The sequence below is a fragment of the Rattus norvegicus genome, chromosome 17 (genome assembly GCF_021556685.1).
Source record: "Rattus norvegicus strain SHRSP/BbbUtx chromosome 17, alternate assembly SHRSP_T2T, whole genome shotgun sequence".
Classification (NCBI taxonomy): domain Eukaryota; kingdom Metazoa; phylum Chordata; class Mammalia; order Rodentia; family Muridae; genus Rattus; species Rattus norvegicus.
In genome coordinates this window covers 22,515,865-22,535,776 of record NC_141550.1, presented here as the reverse complement: position 1 = coordinate 22,535,776, position 19,912 = coordinate 22,515,865, and the positions used below count along the sequence as shown (strand labels likewise).

At 43.1% G+C, this 19,912-nt stretch overlaps 1 protein-coding gene across 5 annotated transcripts in view; it reads left to right on the top strand.

Moving 5' to 3' along the window:
* The window catches only part of Hivep1 (HIVEP zinc finger 1), a 128,568-nt gene extending 110,261 nt beyond the window's left edge, over positions 1–18,307 (top strand). For 4 of the 5 annotated variants that reach the window (XR_015640609.1, XR_015640608.1, XM_087589704.1 and 1 more), the window contains 2 exons: positions 14,395–14,900; positions 16,486–18,125. Coding sequence is in view for 3 of the 5 variants with exons in the window: in XM_087589704.1 (XP_087445830.1) it covers positions 14,395–14,900; positions 16,486–17,613 (1,634 nt within the window). In the remaining 2 variants the exon portion in view is untranslated. 5 annotated transcript variants of the gene reach the window in all.
* The last annotated feature ends 1,605 nt before the right edge of the window (positions 18,308–19,912 follow it).

Genomic DNA, 19,912 nt, shown 5'->3' with positions numbered 1-19,912 from the left:
TGGAGCCTAATCTGATAGAAGTCTTTTCTCAGGATCGAGGTTCCTTATTCCAGGACGACCCTAGTTCGTGTCAAGTTGGCAAGAAAGCTCACCACACCTGGCTTTTTATATGGGATCTGCACATAGATCCATGCTGTGTAGGAAGCTCTCTGGCCTACTGTAAAATCTCTCTGGCTCTATAGATTGAGATTCTGCTTCTCGGGTTTCTAAATGTTCAGTGAGCCGGACGCAGAAACCTTCAAGGTTGGCCTGTTTGTCTGGAGGCTGTGCCAATTTTCAACCTCCCAATAGCCTAGAATGTGCTGGATGTCCTCTTCCTGGCTGCTTCCTCTGTTTCTCTAGCCTCTGCGTGTTCCTCAGGGCTGAAGCCTTCTCATCCCCTGCCATTACTCAGTCCCACAGTCTTCTGCCCATTCCCTGCACACTGTCTCTACTTGGATGTCAGGTAGATATGACTCAGGTGTGGTGTACCCCATAGGTCCAGGTTGCCCTTCTCCTGGGAGGCGCACTTCCTCCCTGTCTCCTCTCAGCTGTTCCGACACAGACCTTAAAGTTGTCTTGATTTCTATCTTTTCCCCCATTTTGCCTCTATTATCTCAATAAAACCCTTTGCTGCTTCCTTCACAATGGCTTCAGAGGGTTGGAGAGGCAGCTCAGCAACTCCAAGCACTTGCTGCCCTTCCAGAGGACCGGCGTTTAGTCCCTGCACCCACCTTTGCTGGCTCACAACTGCCTGCAACTCCAGCCTCAGGGGATCTGACTCTGTCCTGGCATCCATGGGCATCCACACACAGGTGGTACACACAGAAACGTGTGGTGGGAGAGACACAAACACCCTCAAATTCCTAGTATTCTAATCTGCTACCTTGTCTTGGGCTCCTTTGGCTTTTACTAGCTCTTGAGTGGTGTTTGGTTCAGCCTTACACCAACTGTTTTCCACAAGACAAAAATGCCGTATTTTGTCTTGCCGAATATTTCCTACTGCTGAATGTCTGAGGCTTGGCCCCTGGCCCTCCTCCCTCCCTCCCACAGCCTCAGCCACACAGACCTGGCTGTTGACTGCCCAGAGCCAGCAGGTTCCTGTCCCAAGGCCTCTGCACTCCTCCCGCAGTCTTACGTGGTTCTGAGTCCCTTGGATACTTAGGCTTATCACTCACCCCATGGCTGTGTTTCTGTACTTAGAGGACCTTCTTAGCGGGTAGAGTTAGAAAGCCTCCCCCTCCTGCCACCAGCCCTGCTCATCCTTTCTCTCCTGTCTGACTATGCTCCCTGTTTGCCCACACCGCCATGTGCACATGTGTGGCGGTGTATTGGTGTGTGTGTGTGTGTGTGTGTCTGTCTGTCTGTCTGTCTGCCCCTTTCCTGACAAGTAGAAGATACATTCACTGCCCAGCAGCAGGAGGCGGGAGACAGTTGGTGACCGAATTGGTGATGAGGGGGAACCACCATACGATCTAACAGGAACTCCCTAACAATTAATGCTGGAAGATTGCAATCGAATGATCATTGTAATAGACAACTTAATGCCATTCACTGTAACATTTGTTACCACTCCAGGTCAATAATAGGTTTACTAATTTGTTTGGTTTTGACCACAGGATCAAACTACAAGAAGTTTGAGGTCTCTGACCATTACATATCCTCATCTATGATAATAATTTCTCCAAATTGATAAAGATTATTTCCATTTTCACAGTAACCCCTACTAAGAAACTTTGTCCTCTAGGCAACATTGGGACATTTAAAGCTGACCAAGGCAGGGTTTGGCCCTTTCCCATAGTTCATGAGTGCTCCCTAATTTAATAAAAAACAAGATTCCAAATTTGTCTTTATGCATTTATGAATCCACACATAAAATTGCAGTCAGGGCAGTGTTAAACTACGTCAGCAATACTAGCTATCGGCATCGTCACTGCCCTCAGCAATGAAAACCCCAGGGTCATAGATAATGAGCCAAGTGATCTTCGCCTCCACATTTTAGAGCATTGGGGAAAATAAAATTATGCAGGATTTAAGCATATATGTAGGATACATGGGCCTGAAGAGAATGTAAAGACTTCAGTTGACATAAAATAAACAAAAGCAAACCAAAACCAACATTATAACAGAAACAACATGTAATCATAACCATACGTGGTTCCTTAGGCTCATCACTTAATGAAGCCCCAGCATGGAGGAGGTCAAAGACCACATGAATGTCAAATCAAATAGAAATCTCAAATTCTTGTTTCCCTGTCTGAGTCCCTTCACAGCATTCTGTCTGCATCCCTTCCCTGGTGTGGCCCAGCCTGCCTGGTGGCCATCATCCTCTAACCTTCCTAAGCTCTCTTCTTTCCTCCGGTTTGGGTCTCTTTGTCCCAAAGAGCCCTTGTCTAGAAGGCTTAAGTTCTCCAGCCGCATACTAAGACATTTTCCAATAAAGCTGTGGAAAGATAATTCGGCCCTACCTTCTTTCTGGGCCAGCCTAGGGGTCCTTGCCATTTAGCCTCATCTGGATTCGCCCCTGGCATCTTAGCCATGAGACCAAGAGCTCCTGGGGGAGAGAAGTGCTCACACCTGCCCTGTGCAGTGCAGAGAAATGAATATGTCAGAAAGCCCACACAGGTGCCACTGGTCACTACCATGCATCCTCTCGCTTCTCCCAGGCCTATGGTTCTGGTGTCTTTCAACACTCCAGTATCAGATATGGAACTCGGGCCTTCACATAGATAGGCTAGGCCAACGCTGTACTGTCAATCTACCTTCAGCCCTCAGAGGCCTCTGTCCTGCCTTAGACCAGTGCCTACTGTGAGACCTCAGATTAGCTCAGTGAAAACTGGAAATCAGAAGTAACCCAGTGACTTCCTTCAACTCTTGGGTTTTTGCCTTGGCACAGGTGAAGTTTGTCATTTAATCCCAGTAACAGATTGCAGCTATCCACTGTGTAAATGCAGTAAATACAAAAGTAGCCAATGGAGTGAGCCAAGGAACCAGTATCAGGAAACATGTCTGGAGAAACTGGAAAATGATGACATCATCATCTTGAGTATGGTAGCATACTTTAGTCCCAGCTACTTGGCAGGCTCCAGGGAGGCAGATCTCTTGAACCCGGAAATTTTCGGGCCAGTCTGGACAATAGGGATAGCCTATCTCAGTAAAATAAACATTTAAAATCCCTAAACAAAAGAGTTTTTCTCAAGGTTTTACTAAGAGATACCAACAGACTGGTAGTTATGACAATCATGGGGTTCGACAGTTCTTCAAGAAGGACTGGTAGGTGGCTGAGGAGTTGACTCAGTCCCCAGAACCTACCCAAAAGGCAATGCATGCCTGTAATCCTAGGGGCTCCCTGGCCAGCCCGTGGAGTAATAGGCATCACCTCCAGCTGTCAGCAGTCCAGGAAGAAAGCCAACACTGGCCCCTGGCAGGAAAGCAGACCCCACACACATGTGCATCCTATATACACACATCAAAAAGAGAATGAAGAAGAAGACCTGTTACATTTGGTGCACATCCCTGAGAGTCACAGACTTAAACATGAATGCTGGGAGGATACATGAAAGTGTTCCTCCATTTTTTAGTCCCTGATTCTTACAGACATGGGAAGTGGGGTGAGTCTTTAAAAACAAACAGAAGGACATAATTCAGAAGATTAGAGTCTTCCAGAAGCCTCAATGCCTTTACTATTAAAAGACACATTTAGGGTCCTGGTCATAAATAATCATTACTAAAAAATGTCTGAGCGTTTCTTCATTAAACAAGGACATGCTAAGCACTCAAATGTAACTGCAGTCTCCGGGAAGTCTGGTGGGCTGTTCCTCATTGTTTAAACGCTGTCACCATTTGATGATCTCTTGGTCAGTTGCACTGCTTTGTGGGAGAGCATAAAACTTTTAAATATGCTGTCATTTAGTTATTCCTTCACAGTTGCATTGTTCTGTTGTGAAGATTTTTATTGTTCTTGATTATGTATGTGCATGTTTGTCTGAGCGTGACTCCGTACGTGTACATGAAGTGCTTGCCAAGGCCAGAAAAAATACTGGATCCCTGGGAGCGTGAGTTAGAGGCGAGCTGCCTGACATGGGTGCTGCAGACTGAACTCTGGTCCCCTACAAGAGCAGCACGAGCTCTGCAGCCCATGTGTGGTTCTCACTGAAGGTTTTCTCTGCATCTATTCCCGCTCATCTTCACTGGCTTCTGTGATTTCAAGGCATTATCTCTAATCTCACAGCTGCTTCCTACCGAGCAGCCGCACTGCCTGAGATGTCTTCCACGGTTCTTCTTAGGCACATTCTCCACTGACAGAATGTGTCCAGTGAAGGTCAAATAAACTCAGGGCAGGGCTGGAGAGATGGCTCAGTGGTCAAGAGCACTGACTGCTCTTCCAGAGGTTCTGAGTTCAATTCTCAGCATCTGGGACCTCAAAACCATCTGTAATAGGATCCGATGCTCTTTTCTGGTGTGTCTGAAAACAGCTACAGTGTACTCATGTACATAAAAATAAATAATTTTAAAAAATAAAATAAACTTGGGCCAAGGTGGCTACAGATCCTTGAGCTTTGTGAGTCTCCACCAGCCCTAGCAAAAATGGGCTTTGTGGCTTTCTCCTCTCTTTCTCCAGCCCATGAATTCATGATGTCATCCTCAGTGGAGCTGGCTCAAGGCTGGCGAGTCAAACAGAGTTGAATATACATTTTTGTACACAGCCATTATAATTTGGACATTTGCAATTTAGAAGTTGTTCCCACTTAGCTTTAAAATTAGCAATGTATAATGTATAATTATAGTATATACTCATGAAAAGTTGGGTCTTCAGACTCATACTGTGCATTCCCATATTCTTGCCACATAAAATTATACAGCCTCAGGAATTTTGCCCTCGTGTTTTAAGGGTATTAAGTAATATGTCTTCGTTTGCACCTTGGTGTCAAAAATGGTGCCACCAGCAATTTGCTGTTCAGCCTTTGATCCAAAGAATGTTTTCATCAACAGAGTGCTAGACTTCAACACAAGGAATGTTAATGTGTGTCCTCACGGCCAGCCCAGGGACAGCAGCTTCGCAGGGCTAGTGCAGGGAGAAGCATGCTTTTCAGTGGAATTTTAAGTACTGACCTACACGTATGACATAATGATTCAGACCACAGGTTTGCAAGCCTGTGTCATGTTTACCCTTAGAAACATTTAGTGAATTTTATAAAAGTACTAGCAACATTTTCCTTTTAATGAGCCAAGTAGACTGCCAGCACCAGAATTCTTACCCAAACATCCATTGCTTTTAAGTATCTTTGTAGAATAAGAAACCATAGTAGCCCTTAAGATGTATCCTTAATGCAGCATTACTAGCAATTATTTACAAACAACAGAGCCGCGGCAGCCTTCCGGTGTATTGCCGAAAGCCAACAGGTCTGCAGCTCTGGCCCACTGTGCTCATGTAGGTTGTTTTCATACTTTAAATAGAACCACTATTCACAAGCTTTACAGAAATGTTTCCCTGGTTGCTGTTGTTTGGTTTTCAACCTAGTACTTCCTAACCAGGAGGAAAACAAAACCAGAGCAGCAGCAATAACAAAAGAGATGGGGCGGAGCCTCGTCTTTCCGGCTGTTGCTGTCTTTGTGGCTCCAGCTCATCCAGTAGGTGTCAGTGTCTGGCAGCCATGGGGCAGGTTATGGCTCATCCAGGCAGCCTTGGGAAGAAGGTCAGTTCCCAAGTAAACGTTCGGGAAAGTCTTTGTTATAAGCTTGTGTGAGCATTCATTTTGGAGAAAAAAAAGATTGCTACATTAAAAGATTCCCTTACCCTCTTGAGTTAAATTGCACATGCAAAACCGAATAATTTTTGTAATCTAAAAATTGTGTCATTGTGTCGTGTGTTAGAAACATTTACAATGAATGAGGATTGTGTCTGGGGAGAAGAAATTACATGAGCTTTTAAGAGCCATTTATTTATGAATTTGTTAAGCAAATGTGGATGTCTATGTCTTCTCTATAGCCTCTAATGACTACGGCAGATAAGCCGTAGCATTTATCTTCCTGGGGTATTAGCCTATGTTCTACACCCCAAAAATACTAAAGCTACAATACGGTAAGAAGGAGTGTATCATCTGGGAATGGTGGCGGGAGCTAGGGGTCACATGCTGGCATGGAAGCATTCCAGCCATCTAAGCCCCAACTTCCTTTGTAAGGTGTGGTACCTATTAACTGTCATATCATGGTGATTTTGTTTTGATTTGGTAATATGATACAAACACCCTGACGCCAGCAACCTTTTTCTGAAAAGTGCTGGGTAATAAGGATTTCAGGCATGCTAGGCCGTGTGTCTCTGTTATTTGTCACTGTTAGCAAACTCCAGTTATACCGCACTGTATAAACAAGACTGGCTGTGTCCCCACAAAATTTTCTTTACAAGAATAGGCAGTGAGCCAAATGTGGTAGTGACCAGAGTTGCCAGATCAGGTAACCAAGGCACAGAGGGTGTGTCATAGTTACTGGGTTAGATGAATAGCACAAGCAATTTCATAAATTCATCCTCCGTGAGATTTTAGAGAAGTGGTTGAGCCTGTGTCATCCTCTTTGGCAATATTGCTAAAAGCCACAGACAAGGCTAGAAAGATTCTCAGCAATTCAGGATACCAACCGCTCCTGCCGAGGACCCACCTTTGACTCCCAGCACCCACATGGTGACTCACAACCATCTGTGAATACAGTTTCAGGGGAATACTGAAGCCTCTTCTAGCCTCCATTAATTCCTGTGTACGCAGTATACATACATAGTGCAGACAGAATGTTTATGCACATAAAAATAAATCTTTAAAAACATTTTTAGTTAAAAAAAACCCAAAACCACAACAACAACAACAACAAAAAACAAACCAACCAAAAACCAGCCAGGCATTTCTCTGGGGACAAATCCTGATTGAGTGGCAGCAGGCTTCTCTGGAAGCTGGCCTCTTCACTAGCATAAATCTCAGGGAAGCAGAGCTGCCCAGGCTGTTTAACAATCCTGATGTGAAAATAACTGCTTTCAGGGTGTGACCTGGAAATCAATCGTGTGAGACAAGATTAGACCCACTGTCAAGGTTCAGATGCCATGTAAAAGGCCCTAGCCCCAGCAGGGATGTCTGAGAGGCTAACAGTTGCTGGAGTTGGGGTGACTCTTCTTGGTGGTGTAGCTGCCCATATCCTGGAAGTAACCCCAATTCCAGCCAAGCCTGATGTAGACAGAATGATTGCTGTGGTCTGCTATCTAGAGTTCTCAGAGCCCTTTTCACAGGTCTCCAGGAGACTGTGTCTTCTAGTAGTGGATATCACCCACCTTACCATTTTCTTTCGTTCCAAAATACTGGACTGGCTTGACAAATGGATGGTAATCCACTATTCATGTGTAGATTTCCAGAACTTTGACAGTGTCCTTTCTCTTTGAGAAATTGCAGACACCAATTCAGAAAAAGAACCACCATTCTCTCCAGACCCTAAGAGGGAACTGAAAGAAAAAAATGGCAGCCTCTCCTTGGCTTCCCTCAACACTCAGGCCAGTGGCTCTGTCGAGGAAGAAAGTCCAGAGCTCTGGTTAACAACTAACCCTGACAACTCACTCTTAAACTTTTTTAGAGAGATAAAGTGTTATTAAGAAATGAAGTTCAATTATTAGTTTACACTCTCCTTGGAGGCTATGTTTCATATAGCCCGCTGTGCATAATCAAATAATTATATGAAGCTTTTAATGTCTCTGCCTTTAAACAAGGAACTCATGTGTATCTTTAATGAGCTAGCTTAATGACTATAATCTATTGTTGACCTTTCAGATCATCCTGTAGTCAGTTTTAAATATGGCTGAATGGAAGTGTTTAGCACAGACAGTGTGCATTGAATCTCGACTCTGTACAACACTAAAACTCATTAACTGCATTTTTCACTTGCCGTAACCTTTAATTAGTGCTTGTTTTAATTATGACCAGGTGGTGTTGGCTTATATATACTGCTAAGCTAGAGTCTTTACTAGTGTAGATGGCTGGAACAAGAGTAGAGCCATTTTGCATTCAGATGTACAATTGGGTAAGAAATGCAAGAAGTAGGAAGAACACCATTGGATAGTGAATGTAAATGAATACATGTAAAGCACGCACCTAGTTAGGATGCACACCATGACTTCCAGTGCCTGTAGATTCCAGTGCTTACAGAAGAGGTAGGATTCATTTCAAGAGTTGACTCCTATTAACAGTGGGAAATGCTTACCAATCTCGCTGTGATGTGAAGTCCTATCAGTCTTTTTTATAGAAGAGTATGTTATCAGGTTTATGAGTTAAAAATTAAGACCGAGAGTACTGACAGTTTTTTAAAAATATATTTTCTATCTTATGGACAAACTTGTAGCATGGAGAGTTCCTGAATACTCTTTGACCAGTTTCCCCTTGTGTGGTAACCTCACATGTCCATAGAGCATATATGGATGCTAGAGTTTACCTCAGCAGTTACTGGATATCAGCCCTCATTCATGTTACACAGGACCTCTGGTATATCCTTTGTCTGTCCCAGGGTCCCATATCATGTTATGCTATCACTTTTCTGTGTCCAGGAATATGTCTATTGTAGCTTCTTTTTGAACCTTGACAATGAGTATTGTTTACCTTGAAGAACAGTTTTCAGTTTGGCTCTCAGAGTGTATGTTCAAGTTAGATTGAGGTTGTACAGTATTTGGAAGGAGATACGGGTAATGTTTGCAGTCAGGGGACACATGTCATACTGGCCCCTATCCCTGTGCTCAGGTGATACCTATAGGACTCTGTACTGCAAGTTTAACTGTTCTTCCCTCATAAATATTAAATATGTTGGACCATGCATAACCTGTTTATTGAATGCAGGTCTTATCAGTGGTATCAGCATGGCGCTTCATTGACTGAACTTTCCTACGGAGTTACTTTCTCTATTCTTCCCCTTGCATCTGTGGACTCGGAATGCACTTTATCCCAAAGGGCATCCCAGGTCCCGTGGTTAATCGATGTCTTGCTCAGGTTCCAGCATCGGCTATAGACAGTAAGAGCCCTTCCGGCTGATCCAATCCAGTCATCTTTCCTAAGCAGTTCCTTTCTTTGGGATCTAGCCCCAGAGTCTTGCATTTCTCTAAAAGCTCCTGGTCCTATTTACTAGAGAATAGAACTTAGAAACCAAGACAACATGGCTGCTGGCTGGTGTGCTCATTGCTCTTCACTGCCACTTCTTCATGCATCAATCATTAGGTTGAATTTAGGCATGCTAGCACTACATAACCATACCTACAAATACAAACATGCACACGATTTTCATACATACTGAAAGTTCCTGTTTTATTCTGCCCCATATTTACCCTTTTTCTGTTTCCTTCATTTTGACTGTCTCTGCACAATGAGAAGCCAAGGCTACCTCTTTAAGTGGCCTCATCTACAGTTGGCCACATTGGTTCATCTCTAGCATGAGTAGTTTCAGAGGTCTTCACCCACGCCCAGTGAGACAGACTTGCAAACACGGTTCAGAGTGTGTACTGCTCCCAGCAATCAGGCTTCAAGTAGACAGTCAGGGCTTGGGCTTGGCTTGGGTTTACTCATCAGGACCCTCCTTCCCATCTCCTTCCTGTGGTTATGGAGTTGTCTCCTTGCATTCTGTATTGAGTCCACTCCAGATCCTGTTTGATTGATAAATGATTATATGTAATCCATCTTCCACTGTGTAGTACTCTGAATTGTAGCAAATTATATATGTGACATATGCCCAGTTCTATCACCTGCAGATCCCGTAGACCACTTCATCGAACTCATTGCAACTACTCACCTAGCTTCCTTTTCAGAATGTTGTGGGGAAAGTAGCACAAAATATGTACTCTCAGGGTCTGGAGGGATGGCAGAGTAATTAAGAGCCCTTGCTGCGCTGTCAAACGACCCAAGTTCAGTTTCCAGCACTCATGTGGGTTTGGGGCCTCACAACTACCTGGAATTCCAGCTCCACTGGGACCCAAAGTGTCTGACCTGCACGTAGGCACTATCCTGTGTGTGTATACATATATACAAAATTAAAAATAAATCTTAAATTATGTGGGTTTCGTGGGTCTTACCTCTGCCATTTAATGAGACATGAAGGTCCACAGCACGGTCAGTGGTTCGCTATCATTAAAGTATTTTATTAAAGCCACAGCTGCATGGTATTACTCACCAGCCTATTAAAAATTACCTGAATTGCTTCCAGTTTGGGGAGATTATACTACAAACACATTCATGTGACTGCAAGCTGGAGTTTGAGACCTAGAAGTCATATAGTAAGTTCAGTTTTGGTTTTGGAAGGAACAGCCACGTCTTTGCCATCACTCATCATTGTCCAGCACTGGTAGAAATTTTGCATTTCTCCTGTCTTGGAGAGTTATTTTCAGTGGGCGTAGACTTTGAGTATGTCAGTTTGCTTACCTGTGTTATTGCGGTATTTTTCAGGTTTACCATCTTGTTTTTAGTTTTACTTTTCAATTTTCTTTAATGGTACTGAGGATTGAATCCAGTTCCTTTCATGCTTGCTTGCTAGGCAGACACTGCCGCCGAGCTATATCCTTTTGTTTTGTGTGAGTTAGGGCTCTCTCGTGTTTGCCAGGCTGCTTTCAGACCTTGTAATTGATGGGGATTAGTGGTATGTACTGTTTTTACTCATGCTATAGTTTCTCTCTATGAAACTCCCATCAGACATTGGATGTTATCCATCTTTTCCCATTAAAGCTTTAGATGTTTGAATCCTCATCATTTTAAGTTCTCTTGTCAGTTTATAAGTCAGCGTCACATCTATCCGACTAGTGCTAAAGGTGGCTTTGTCTCTAGAGAGTTTGTTTGGAGGTTGCTTTTCTGTGTTCCTTGTCATTTTATGGTCAAGGTTGGATATCTTTCATTACATGGTGAAGTTGTGTACGTCATTTTGGTGCTTGGAATGGACATACCCTTCTGGCTGTGCCATTGATGTGAAGCAGGCACAAGATTGCACAGGACTAACTCTGTCCTCAATGCACAGAGGTTTTACGTTCCTCTAAAGATACCTGTTGCTCTAGGTGGGAGCTGTTGAGTTTTTCAGTTGCAGGTCCTCCTTCGGGGCTGTGATTTAGAAAGTCTCTGCTCTGGGCCTCCTTGCCTTTCCCTGTCCTGGGAACTGTCTTTCAAAGTTCCTTAGCTTGGCACTGAGTGTGAAAAAAAAAAAAACAAAAACAAAAAAACGTGCACTTCTGTTGTCACTGGGCTCTTGTGCACAGTGTTCTTGGCTTCCTGAGCTCTCATTGTTCATGTTCCCCACCCTTCCCCAGGTCCAGTCATAGTTCTGTTCTTTCTACAAGGAGGCAAGTTCTGTGTTTTCCTGTTCTTTTCCCCACTGCAGTGAATGTCACCTGCATCTGAGATCCTCAGTGCTTGTCACCTTCACCTTGATAGATCAGACTTTGTTTCTACAGTTGAGAGAGGGAGACAGGTCCAAGTGGAATTCTTTGCTGCTCCTATGAAGCTGCTGCTCCTCTCCCAGATCTGGACCACAGTGAACATTTAGCACTCATCACTGAGCACCTAGATGGGCTTCAGGTGTAGGTACCTGCAGAGCCCACAGCCGTCACAGTCATGCCACAGATACCCGGTTGCAAACAGTTTAGGTTCTGTCAGCCATGTTCAACGAAATCCCCTGACCAGTATTCTGTTACCTCTGTCTCTAGTGACATAGTCTTCCCTGTTTCCTTGCAGGCACTGCCTTACCTTAGATCTGGGCTGTTGATTGTCCTAAATTTCAGTTCTTTGCTAAGTTAGGGGAAGTCATCCATGTAAAGTTAGACCTACTCTTGGTTTTATAGAGCAATAATTTTCAGGGTAAAGCAGAAACCAGCCTGGCTGGACTTTGCAGGAAGTCAGCATTTGATTAAACATTTGCTCTTTAGTAACCTCTTCTGGTCATCCAGTTCCTTGTCTTTTCTGTTTCTCCATTTTCTGAGGCACCCAGAGGTCCCAAGTGCTTATCCAGAAACCACTCATTGTAACATGGGCCCTGAGTGGGACTCGATGAATTAATGTTGTTTATTTTATAGCATAGTAGTAGGACCTTGAAAATGAAAAAGAAATGTATGTGCATGTTTTATCCTTGACTTCCTTAATTATAAAAGCAACACATATCTATGACAAACATTCTACCCTTTTCTATTCCCTAGAAATCACCCTCTAATATTTTGGTGCATAGTTCCTATAAAACTTTGTTTTCTGTAAGGATTTATTTTTGTAAGAATATATTTTTGACGTGTAGAAAGAATAATATTGAAAAAATGCTTGGGAAGTCTGATAAAAATATTTATTGCATATTTCTGTATTTTCTTCTGTTTTTTTAAAAACCGAGTTGGCTCCTTGTCCATGCCTAATGCCTCCCGAGAATCCAGTGAATGCCTGCAACTTTAGCTAGTACAGCATGGTGCTTTCTATTGGACACAGTAAAGAGTTAGCAACAGTAATGCATGGACTAGAACAGATACAGAAATACACTGTAGTGATGAGAATTATGTGGCGTAGATCTCGGGTATTTTCGGCACTGCGGCACAGTGATGTCTGCAAAGCCCAGGGCTGAGATAAGTGAGGCCATACTTCCAGACCTTAGACACTACAGCTGCTGACACAGCAGCCTGCAGTACTCGATGCTCTGTATGTCCTGTTACCAGGACAAGCACTAAGTGACTAGCAGGCAGGTCTTTGTCTCTTCACTCAGTAAAGGGTTGAGCCATGTTCCAGGTGAGACAGAGCAAGCTGGGCAGCCTCCCCCCACTACTCAGAGCTGTGCGGAGGAGATCATTTCGTATTTCTGGCATCCTCTGGTTAAAACAAAAAAAATTTTTTAACAAAACCCACTAAAACCAATATCATCGTTTAATAAGAATTTGGAATGTATCACATAGAACTAAACCATATATGGTCTGATAGCCATTGGGTTGGTGACAAATATTGTAGATATTTTCCCACCCTCCTTTGTATGATTTTAAATAGTAAAGATTTTTAAACCACATTCCACATGAATGTATGAGATTTTGATACTACCACTTGAATCATCTTGAATACCTCTTGAAAAGTGATGTCAGGATTAATGACTTTTAGATAACACTTTTTTTTTTGTAAGCAATGGGTCAAATCTTATAGAAACAAGAAAAGGAAACATCAGTGATTTTTGAAGAGATCATAGTAGTGGCTCAGTGGGTAAAGTACTTGCTACATAAGCACAGAGAATTGAATTAGATCCCCAGAACCCATGTAAAAAGATAGCATATGCCTCTGGCCACAGCTCTGGAAATTAGACATAGGCAGATTTTCCAGAGGTTTACTAGTAAGCCTAGTCTAGATTAAACAAGTCTCTGGTTCAGTGAGAGACCCTGTCTCAAAAAACATGGAAAATGATTGAGGAAGACACTAAATGTCAGCCTTTGGCTCCCACGTGCTTTGGCTATCACGCCTGGGTGATAGATACAACTGGGGGTGGGGGGTGGGGGAAGGCTTTAAATATCAATGAGCATTGCCACTGCTACAGAACAATTAAAATGTTTCCAATACACCATCAAATTTAAATTATTTTACTAACAAATCAAGTACCACAAAGTGTGGGTGTGTTAATTTCATAATAAAGATATAGGTGTATAAACTAATAACAGGACCATTCCATGGTCACAGATTAATTTTTACAGTCAGAGCAGAGAAAGTGGTGGACTGAATATGGCCAGCAGGTTGGACCTGGCCATGAGAGAAGCAGGGGGGTATAGGGAACATGGAGTGAGAACTAGAATGGAGGGAGAAGCCAAAAGGGAGGCCAAAGGAAGAATAGTGCTGAGCCTGTGAAAACAGCAGAATTGTAACGTGAGTCAGTCATTGGCCCACGACTCCCGTGGGCTGAGTTTAGGGTCGGGGGGAGATATGAAGAGCCAGGATGGACTTGAACTGTACAGCAGGTAGTGTGTATCCGTGCCTGGAGGCCAGCATTGCTGTGACATGCTAAGAGGCGCCACAGATAGCCATTTGTCCCTCTGCCTTTTGGAATTTGGGAAGAGGGAGCTTCCTTTGGACCCAACAATAGGAAAATAGAGAACAAGCTTAGAACAGTTGTTCTTGTCATATTTAAGAGTTTTTCTAATATAATACTTGAGGCTTTATTTCTTTTCTTTATACCTCACACTGTGCTTGTGTCTTCCTCTCTGAAGGCTCATTCCATGTGCCTCCCTGCCACCCCATCATGGCCCTTCCCCTCATGTCCTGCCACTTGATTGGCTGCTTTTCTGCATCACTCTTCTGAAGTGTGCTGTGGGTGGCCATCTTCTGTGTGCTGGACAGTGTTGCTGAGCTTCTAAAAATGACATCATCGTGTTTGTGTACTTGTAGAACATTCTGTAACAAATCTTTTTGGTTGTCATATTAGACGAAAAGCAAAGATTCGGTTGCGAGCGGTCTGGCTTTGATCTTGAAGAATCTGATGGCCCAGATGAGGATGATAATGACAACGAAGAGGATGATGACGATAGCCAGGCAGAGTCCGGCCTCTCAGCAGCACCGTCAGTCACAGCGAGCCCACAGCATCTCCCATCCAGAAGCGGCCTTCAGGATCCTGGGAGTGTAGAGGAGGACCTTAGAGTTTCCAGCTGCTTCTCAGGGGTACACACTGACCCAATGGACATTCTGCCTAGAGCATTACTCACCAAGATGACTGTTCTGAGCACGGTGCAGATTGACCCTAACAGGACAGACTTAACAGCAAAGGCCAGGCAGAATACTGGGAAAGATGAGCTTGAACTGGCTCCTCCTGTAGACACTCCCATCTCCCCAGAAGTTACCCCCAGGTCTCCCGGCCATCAGATGTCTGTGCATTACTCTGAATCTGATGCTCTGAGAAGCCCTGCAGCTGGAAACACTGTTGCTTCAATACAGGTAGATGAGTGTGTGGGAGTAGGGGTGGGGAATTCTCTGTTTTTTGTTTTCTCTTCTTATTCTATAAGGAAAACCTAATAGATTAAAGAAAATCATTTATGACCATATGAGTGTGTACCTTTTTGTTGTTAATTGATGACAGAATTCATTTATGTCTGTTAAAGCCTTGTAAATTATCTTGACAAAACTCCACATAGTATATTATAACCTGTGGTGCTGCTTTAAAAAATATACTTCTTTATTAATTGTGGAGTTTTTTTAAATCACAATATAACATGTATTTACCAGTTTTAAACCCACATCCTGAGACATAAGGACCCAGTGGTTGACTCTTGTGTTTCCACTAATGTGGATATGATGAGCTCATAGCACATTTTCCAGATTTTGTGCTTTGCTAGTAGGAGTCATAACAAATTTAGTGGGACACAAAAATGATTCAAGATTTCATGTTGTTTGCATGAGCAAACTGATAGAATATCTTAGGAAAGTTTCCTTCCGGGGGAGCTCAGTGCCAGACACCCAGCTCCGGAGAAGTTTGAGAAGTTTACTGTATGCTTTTCCATGGCTGGCTCCTAACCAACAAATAATTTTGTCTCTCTCTCTCTCTGACAATTCTTTCCCTTCCCCTGTGTGTTGAACAAGGCGGTAGGGCTTATTTCCTAATGGGAAAAGATGTTTCCCACTGGAGAAAAATAAAAGTTTAGAATTTTTTTTTCTTTTCTTTTTTTCGGAGCTGGGGACCGAACCCAGGGCCTTGCGCTTGCTAGGCAAGCGCTCTACCACTAAGCTAAATCTCCAACCCCCAAAGGTTTAGAATTTTACATACTAAATCTAAACTTAATTTTTCTGTTAAGTATAGAAATTAAATTATAATGTGAACTAATACAGCTCCCTAACATATATAGAAATGTATGTATATGCAAGGAAAAAGCCAGTATGTAGATAAAAGTCATGGATGAAAGGGAGGACAGGTAAGATTCATCCTCCCCAGCATTTTAAAAATCGTGTTCACCTGTGTCCTAAGCTGCCGAATGCATCTTAGATATGGAAGCCACATAACTACCAATGCCTGAAAATGTAGCCGTCAGTAGACAGCTTACGAATGAGTTAGCAATTAATGGACAACTGCAGACCTTTGTCTTAGTAACAGCTCTTCATTTCAGAAGTGAATAATATCTTGGTTAATTTTTTCCCAGTTGAGTTGGCACAGCTAATTAATATGGTATTTCTCAACGTCTCCTTGTCTCTAAAAGAAAGAGGTGAAGCTGGTGCCCAAAAAATATCATCAACATAAAAATAGTCATGTTCATCTATCAGTATAAAGTAATGCCTAGAAAACTGGTTTGCGGATTGCAAAACACTATATCATTTTTTTCCTAGTATTGGTAATAGGAAAGAAATTTAAAATGAAGCTATTTTTGTTATTGAAAATTTCTTTTTAAAAAAATCAAAGCAATTTTTTTAGCAAGCCAACAACTGTCAAATACAAATATACCTGGGAGCACACTGAGAACAGATTGAACACGAGTACCTTATGGTTATGGAGGAGCCTCTGCTGTTAGGCTCACTGTCTCTTGTCTTTTAGGATTCACCATCTGTGGGACTGCCTCCTGCTACTATAGCCCAGCTCAACCCTCAGCCAGCAGCCAGGATTTCTTCCTCAGTCTCACCTCACCCTGAGAGTCAAGAACCGAAGCAGCAAATAACCTTGCAACCGTCTCCAGGCTTGCCTTCCCCTCAGACACATTTGTTCAGCCATCTCCCCTTGCATTCCCAGCAGCAATCAAGGACCCCATACAACATGGTTCCCGTAGGGGGTATCCATGTGGTGCCGGCCGGTCTCACCTACTCCACTTTTGTACCCATTCAGGCCGGGCCAATGCAACTGACCATCCCTGCTGTGAGCGTTATTCACAGAACCGTGGGCACCCCTGTGGATACCATCACTGAAGTTTCTGGCGCTACTAATCGCCCTACCGGAGTGGCTGAATTGAGCAGTGTTGTGCCATGTATTCCCATCGGCCAAATCCACGTGCCAGGCCTGCAGAACCTAAGTCCCCCAGCCTTGCAGTCGCTCTCGTCCCTGGGAATGGAAACAGTCAATATCGTGGGCCTGGCCAACGCTACCGTGGGTCCGCAGGTGCACCCCCCAGGCCTGGCCCTCAACGCAGTAGGGCTCCAGGTTCTGGCCAACGCTCCTGCACAGAGCAGTCCCGCCACACAGACACACATTCCGGGTCTCCAAATCCTCAACATCGCCTTGCCCACCCTGATCCCCTCTGTTGGCCCCGTGGCTGTGGGCACCGCGGGGACTCCAGAAACTGCCACTTCCAACAGCAAAACAGTGGAGCCGCAGACGCCCGCAGGCCAGGGACACAGTGCCGAGCCTCCACAGAGGTTGCCCGAAGGCCCTCAGGAAACCCCACAAACAGTGCCCGGTCCCTCAGTTGACCATGCAAGGCCTGACGGCTCAAGCAAAATGGACACCAAGAAGGTGGCTTCTGCGAGTCACGTGTTGCCTGGGCGTTCCTCTGCGCAGGCGCAGCCGGCACCCATACCGGAAGCTTTACAGAAGATTGTAGCTTCAGGCCCAACATCACTTCCCACAGACAGACCGGCTCCCAGGCCCCCAGTGCCCCACAGGCAGCCCATTGTGCACTTCAGCGACGTGAGCAGCGATGATGATGAGGACAGACTTGTCATAGCAACCTAGTGGTTTGTTTTTTATTGATTTTTTTAATAGCAGGTTTTTTTGAAAAACCCTCCTTTCCTTAAAGCACATTTTTTCTGACGTAAACTCATGACTAATCTTTGTGCAATCATGAACTTTTGACCAATAATTGTTTTTTTGTGTTAGCTCCAGCCATTTTTGTACATGTTGTATAGACAATTGTGCCTTTTAGGAGTTTTATGTTTAGAATCTGTACAGATGGTTGAATATCTATATACATACAATATGTTATATATGTATATGAAAACCAGGTAGTTGTGTTTAGTAGAAACTTGTCAAATAAATCAGATGATTAAATGATATGTTGCACTGTTAAATATAAATTTTTATGGCTGTGGGGCAGTTTCTGTGTATAAATTAGTATGTAAACCTCATATTTATTGTATTCATATTAGTCTTTGCAAATGGATCTGTCATTGTGTAAGACAGTAACTGTATACTTCAGGCAGATTTTCTGTGTTATGAACTGTTTCAGTAAAATACTGTTCACAGACTTTCCTGGTGCTTAAGTTGTGCTGTCTTTACACTTCATTGGGGAAATACCTCCTAGCTCTCTCTGTGCCTTCCATAGCTGGTCCTTAGTTTTGAGAGGCAAAGCTTCATTGGTCTCCTTTACCTGTGAAACTATGGCTAGAGTCCAAAAATCAAGAGATAAAGACAATTTTTTCTTATTGTCGGGTGTAGTCTTATAGCTATTTAATCATTAGATAATTGACTACTTAAGAACATTTTCTATAAATGTATAAAATGGACATCCTGAAAAGAACACAGATCCTAAATGTGGTTCTGGGAAATGTAAATTAAGTGAAAAAAATACTTATGTAGAGAATTCTGTCCGGCACCAAATCCTAAAGGATCCAACAAGGCTTACAATGAGAGAAACCTAGGTGTGTAGTTTAAGCGACCCTAGAAATGATTGCTTCTATCCTAAGGAACCCAACTGTCAGTCAGTCTGGAAGCTGTCATGCGGTGGGCTGACACATTCTCACCATAGCTACTTGCCTTATCTAAGGTCATTGCAGGTGCTGGGTTTGTGTGGAAGAAATGTCTATGTTGGAATTTGAATACTTAGCACATTAAGGCAGTGTATCGTGGGTTTCCATGGTCCCTTCATGAAAATGGTAAACACTTGAAGCCAATGAAGTTATGTTATAGGGGAGTATGAGAAGGCTTTGAAGATACCCTGTTAGCCACCCTTGGGATCATTTCTTTGGCTTTGAGAGAAGGCGTACTACAGACATGGACAAATGCTTTTACTTACAGACCTACATTTCTGTAGCTTAGGTCTCAAAGTTTCCACAGATAGTGCAGACTTCCTTTCAGAGGGTCCTAGAAAACTCAAGTTTAGAAATTCCACTGCTCTGACAGAATAGTAGAAAACAAGCTTTATTTCCCAGTTTCTCACAGTTGTCATTTTAACTTCTTGTCATGACCTTGTATTCTATTCTTGTCTTGCATTTAAAGCAATATATAAGCAACACTGCCCCCGATAAGGTGATGCTGTGGGTGAATCTATGAGTTCTTCAAACTCACAAGTTATGCTCACAATTTTAACACTGAACTTTTCCAAATGGTTTAAATAGAATATTATTAATTTAGAGGAGTCTTACATTTAATCATGGATTAAATCTTGTTTTATATTTGATGTTCTTTTGGAAATTTAATAATGATCTAGTGTAAGTTAATCTCGTTTTGTTCTTTAGATGTTTCAAGATTCGTTCCATTATGTACATACCATCATTACGAGTGACTCTCTCAATGTGGCTTTTCAAGTGTTTTCCTCATGCAGTCATCATCTTATTCAAATTAAGGTTTTCAAACTACAGTGAGAAAAGGGAAAAAAGATGCATTTTCAAACTGGAGTGAGGTTTTCCCTGGCAAGGGATAAGCTGACGACTGGGTAGCAACATTGACGGCAGCTTTCAATCAGCCTTGTGATTCATCATAGAGGTAGACAGCAGTCAGAGAGTATGCTATGCTGCTAGCCCAGACTGCCCAGAAGTTTGGGTGAGTGGAACAAGTATATTTTTCATTGGACAAGGTTTCTAACTTTTGGCAGATTAGCAGGATATAATTCCGTCATCATTGAGTACCGTCTTTGCCAGTTACAAATTATTACTAAAACTGGAACCATTTTGTTTTGAACTAATTACGTGCACAAAATATGGAAGTGAATGGCTCATTTTGAGCACTTTCTCCAGTTATCTTTCCCAAAGAAGCTCTGTCCACTCGATGTTCCCAAATATGCCTGATTCGCAAGTGATGTCTGTCACAGAGCCAG